The sequence below is a fragment of the Rattus rattus genome, chromosome 5 (genome assembly GCF_011064425.1).
Source record: "Rattus rattus isolate New Zealand chromosome 5, Rrattus_CSIRO_v1, whole genome shotgun sequence".
NCBI lineage: Eukaryota > Metazoa > Chordata > Mammalia > Rodentia > Muridae > Rattus > Rattus rattus.
The window spans coordinates 71,984,680-71,990,997 of NC_046158.1; the positions used below are offsets into that span (position 1 = coordinate 71,984,680).

Genomic DNA, 6,318 nt, shown 5'->3' on the forward strand with positions numbered 1-6,318 from the left:
CAGTATATCCGTGTAACCAATAGATAAATCCCTTTACATTGAGACTGATTCAGTTATGTGAAGCCTATCCTAACTTTATGTTATGTTATATTTGTCTATATTGAAGCTTCTCATGGATACCTGCAATTCCTGCAGTTCTCTTCTCAAAGTGTAGTTCAATGGCCCATGAAGGGGTTAAGGCCATTTAAAATAAACACAAAGCCTTGTTAGTGTGGGAAGCTTTACAAACAAATTTGATTGCCTCCGTGAGACAAACTAAGGCTTTTTTAAAAGTAGTATCACCCAAATGATGATATTTACTGTTTAATTTTAACTAATACATCAGCAGGATGAGGAAATAAATATTGGTGGAAAAAATAATTTCATATTTTTTTTTATCTAGGAAATCCAAGGAATTAACAAAAATGCCGTCATATTACATAAAGATTGTTGATAAAGTCTCAGAATTCGTGGTTTAACTTCATTACTATTTATCACATTCATTAGAACCTGAAGATAGAAAGCACACTTTTAATTAACATGACACAAATTGTAAAAATCTCAAAGGAAAAACATGAAACTTCTAAGTGATGAAACCAAACCGAGACCAAATGTAGTGAAGGATTCTATCACTACAGAAAGATAGCTCTCTGCCAAAGAAAGATTTAATGAGATCAAAACATCAGCCATTCTCTAAACTGCCTACATATGCAACAAGCCATCTGCCAAAATACTTTCTATTTTTGAAATGTTGTTTGAATATAATTATTTAATTAGAATGAATATAACTATTCATATAAATATTTTGTTGCTTTTTGAAGCTTGCTTCATTGGCATCTAGTAATAAACTATTAATTGGGAAAATGTTAATTCACCAAATTAAATGGTTTAGAAAGAGGCCCAGAACAAAATGAACATAAAATATAAAGCATATACTCTGTCTTCAAACAGGGAAATACTTTTAGGACAACCCAAAAGGACAATTATAAAAAATAATGAGAAAAAAACATCCAGTTTACAAGGCATAGCAAATAGATCATGAGTTTTCTGAACACATAGAAATAAACAACAAAATGGAAATTATGTCCTTACCACTATAGAGCTTACACATTTCAAAACAACATAAGTACATCCCAGATTATGAGTATCTTAATAAAATAATAAAAGCAGTTAAACAGAATTATTTTAAGCTGAAATTTAATTAATTTAGAATAGTTATTGATCAAAATAAATAAGAGTGGAGAAAATCTATCAAAGTAAGAGATTTTTATAAAACATATAAAATATGTAATTAGTTGATAGAAAGCCTAAAGAAGTCCACCAAGTGAATTATATTAACAAAACCATTTAGGAAAAATACATCAAATTGGTCTTAAATGAAGTATCTTCATCTAATGCCTCCTTTCAAGGCTCATGGACCTATGTAGAAGAGGAGGTGGATAGATTAAAAAAGACAGAAGTGACAGATGACTTCTAGGACACAGTGCATGTATCAATTCACAGAGGCTGTGAAAGCATGCACAAGACCTGTATAGATACAGGCCACACAAATATCCAAGAACTGAAAAGAGAAAGTACACAAAACATTCTTTGCCTACCAACAAGCTATTTATAATTGATGCCAGCTGGGAAAGGAAAGAACAGTATTTTCCAATGGAGTGTCACTGGATTTGTCATCTGAAACCCAGGGCTGAACTCATGCCTAAGAGTAGTAAACCAACAGAAAATTAACTCCATGGTTTTGGTTTGTTGAAGGGGAGCATTTTGTTTCATTTTGTTTATTTACTTTTTTGTTTGTTTTGGTGGTTTTTATTTGGGAGGTGATATTAAAAGAGTTAAGAGGAAAAGGAGAGAGAGTAAGAGAGTGACATACAGACAGACACACAGAAGACAGACTGGAAGAGACAGAGAGAGGCAGAGTGAGACAGAGAGAAAGAGAAAAAGAACATGAAGAGAGGAGACAGAGCATGAAGGACAGAGTAAACAGAAAAACGATGATCAAAATATGTGAAAAAAATAAAGAAAATTATTTATTGAAAAGAAAAATAAAAATATGATATGCAATTCATCAAAAATGTATTATATGGAAGCAACTGTACTACTTACAAAAACTATACAACAATATTTGAAAACTATCTTGATAATATTAGTAATTTCAGAGTATCAAGTGGTAGTGTGACTGTTCAAGTCACACCACAATGGTTTAAATGGAATTGATGCCTAGTGCTTAATAATATAAGCAACAAAGAAGCCTTACTCTATTTGGACTTAATATTTTCTGCAGGAGCTTTTCCATAGAATTTTTCATCTCTGAATTTCTCAAAGTATATATTAAAGGATTCAACATGGGGGTGACAACAGTATAAATTACAGTGATGGATTTATCAATAGGAAAACTAGAAACAGGTCTAACATACATGAAAATACAGGGAACAAAAAAGAGAAAAACCACAGTGATATGAGAGCTGCAGGTGGACAGAGCTTTGCGCCTCCCTTCCTGACTGTGATTCTGGAGAGATCTTAGGATTATTGCATAAGAAAGTAGAAGTAAGATGAAGATGACTATACACATGGCTCCACCATTAGCAATGATAGTGAGACCAATCAGGTAGGTGTCAGTACATGCAAGTAGCAAGAGTGGGTATATGTCACAGCCAAAGTGGTCAATGATATTGGGACCACAGAAAGGAAGATTATATACAGCAAGAACTTGAAGCAAAGCATGTGCAAAACCTCCCACCCAGGCCATCACCAAGAAGAGGATACATACCCGTCGATTCATGATGATCAAATAATGTAGTGGCTTACAGATAGCCACATAGCGATCATAGGCCATTGCCACCAGAATGACAATGTCAACCCCACCAAATAAATGCTCTATAAAGAGCTGGCTTATGCAAGCTCTGAAGGAGATGGTCTTTTTCTCACGGAGCAAGTCTACAATCAACTTGGGTGAGATGGCAGTGGAATAAATAGCATCCATGAATGACAGAGAGGCAAGGAAGAAGTACATTGGGGAGGCTAAGGAGGGGCTGACAATCACTGTCCCTACAATGAGCAGGTTGCCCACCATTGTTGCAATGTACATCAGTGAAAACATAACAAATAAAGCTTTTTGCCCAGCAGGATCCTGAGTGAAGCCCAGCAGGACAAATTCTGTGACATTGTTGCTCTGGCCCATTTATTCTTCTATCAGTCTTGTTTCAAACAAAGAGCTCAGGAAAATCAGACCTCACATGATCTGTTAACAAGACCATGAGTCCATCTTGTCAAGGGGCTTACAGTGTCTTTACAGTAGTTAACCAATAGTAGACATTTAATGAATATGTATTGAGCTTCATCTTGTAACAAGCTGCATTTGTTTTCTGTTAATAAGTCTCTGAGTGCTAAAGTTATCAAAAATTTCTCTAGAGAGAAATTCAGATAGAGATATCTCTGTCACCCATAAAAGGTTATTTAAAACACATTACTCCTTGGTCTTGACACACCAAATAAATATAGAAATGTTTCTCCTAAAGAGAGTTGATAAATTGTTATACCATTAAACCCTGAGTTTATCCACTAAGAAAGAGCAAACTTTCTAGCTGGTAATATCTTTGAAAAAGATTCTAATATTTGAACTTTTTTACTACCTATATTAGCACTATTCCTTGAGGATCCACACCAAGCCTATTATTATATTGGACTATTGACATAGATACTTCACCTCACAAGACAATTTTAGTTATCATATATATCTTATTTAATCTACATAATTAGGGACGATTTTAATTGCATCAAACAATTCAAATATTATTCAGATATTACTAACTGCAACCTGTAAAAATTGCTTCATCTAATTCTGTCATATTTTACTAGTTACAGTTCCATTTCATCCTTGCTTATACTAATCAGTAACACAATTATATCCACCAGCAGAATTTTCAAAGCTATTTTTACTTTACCGGAACTAAATCATGGCTCCTAACAAATCCTGAATCAGCGGAAATCATACCTTTTCCAGAATTCACAGATAAAACTATGCAGAGAGACAGATGGACAAAAGAAACAGAAAAGAGAGATTTAATAGTGAGAGGACATGTTTTGAATCTTAAGATTAAATAAGATTTAAATTAGTCTTAATTATTTTAAGCATTTAGGGTAGGGCTGCTGAGAGTCCTCACATAGGAATTCTTTGTCCAGAATACCAAAAGAAGAACACTCAAAGAATATGCCAAACCAGTACGTGAGAGTGTGAGCTGTGTTCATTTTATAAACATAATTAGAAATATATCTGTCATTGCATCCTGAAATACGAGGGGATGAGAGCATATTTCAGAATCTCCCTGTCTCGCAATCTCTAATCCTCTATACACTGTTACTTCTGACTTTTCTCTTCTGCTGTAATTTTTTTACACATTTAGACAATATTACTAAATTTATCATGGCTTCCTGAATGATACTAACAATGTAAAATGGATTTTAATAACTACTGTGACTAAACAGTAACTCTAATTATATTGTACATTGTGTAGCAAGAGTCTAAATAGACTAGGATAGAAAAGGAACAGTGATGAAAGCTGTGGATCATGAAGCCACACACCTGCTTACAGCGTAAGGTGCATTCAGATAGTAACATCCTGATCTTGACCATCTTAGTAAGTCTCCCTCCGCCTCTGATTCACTATGTATACCACAGTGCTTCCTTGTTGTCCCTCTCCAAGGGTAGTCTGATGATGTTCTTATTTTCCTAGGGAGTGCCTAAAGCACAGCTCAGCAATTCAGACATCTCAAGGGTGCTTGTGATTACTATTTTTGGATGTTTTACTGTGAACAAAACCTGAAAATAAGTCATGAGATATAAGCAAGAATGTAAATGTATGGGTTTAAAAAAAAAAGCATATAGTGCACTATGAACCACTTTCTGGATTTAGATTAAAATCATATATTTAGAAATTGTGTTTTATTGTACATAATAATTTACTCATTATATACAAGATACTGTCAATACTCACCTGTGGAGATATATGCTTACACTATCAGCAAGCAAGAAAATCCCATCTTCATGGACTTGGTATCAGGGAAAGACATGTGAAGACTCACACGTGCTTTAGAAGCAGGTGGGATGCGTGTTATAAATGTCTCAGTCACAGCTCCGCTTCCATCTGAGCCAGAACATCAGCACTGCCATTTTTAAAGTTTCCAAGTAATATACGCATGTCTGTCACAGAACATGGGAGCATCACATAACAGGTCCAATTTGGCCTTCTACATTTTACTTTCTACACAGTTTAGTTGAGTTTAGTATTGATAAATATTGGTTTTTACCAGGCCAAATCTTGTACTACCAAGTGTGATTATTTAGATAGTAGGAAAAAATGTGCATAAAACTACATAAGCTTGTATATAATATAAATTATCAAAGAATTGATAATTTACATACGGAAAAATAAAATGCCTACTTTCATATTAAAATAATGTTATCACACTTCTAGAAAAATAATAGTATAATTCAGTTACTAAGACCATATCACTTTTGAAACATAGTCTTTTATTTTAAAAAGTACTTTTGCTAGTGATGCACTTTTGTCAACAATGAAGAGGAGTGAAGTTATATCATTTGCCAAAACACAAATATAACCGGAAATAAACACCTCACTCAATTTAACTCACATCAGAAGGAGAAATATTACATTGTCTCTTATTTTTAGTTTTAGACTTTCAGTAGATACATAAAATCCTGTATCCCAGAAGAATCAGAGTTGAAGGGAAACAAAGGGCACTTGAAGGGGGAAAAGGAGGTAAAACAGAGAGTAGGAACATGAAGGATGTGATTGCTCCAATAACAACATTACTCTTATGAAAATATCTTATATAATCTAACAAAATAAAGGTTTTTAAATACCCTATATAGTACTACTTATAAAAAGTTAACAAATGTGTGTGGTAGGTGATGTATATTTTTATAGTTTTCTCTATTTTCATATACTAACATATTCTTTGGACAATTTCAAGATATACACATAAAATACAACATCACATAATTGAAATATGATAGGTTTGTGTACACATAAAGCACTTGTGTTAATACAGTTTTAATTTTTCCAATTTCAATATATCTAAAGTGATTATGTATCCTTTTAAACAAAGCACAGAAAACAAAATGTGTCATAAAATGAAAGTCATAAATCATTGTCACTTATAAAATATAAAATGTCTCTCTTACTTTTTGGCAAAATGAGACATAACCTGCCCCCCAATATAATTATGTGACCACTAATAGCAAATATACTTGCAGTTTATTTTAATTTGTATAGCATCTTAATTTTCCCAATTTAATAATTCCTATGAGAGTATATG

General features: G+C 33.3%; 1 protein-coding gene across 1 annotated transcript; it reads right to left on the reverse strand.

Moving 5' to 3' along the window:
• Window positions 1-2,206: 2,206 nt before the first annotated feature.
• Window positions 2,207-3,160, reverse strand: LOC116900501 (olfactory receptor 4A15-like). Its single transcript, XM_032902236.1, has one exon. It carries the CDS (start codon window positions 3,158-3,160, stop codon window positions 2,207-2,209), a length of 954 nt encoding a protein of 317 aa, XP_032758127.1.
• Window positions 3,161-6,318: the final 3,158 nt, after the last annotated feature.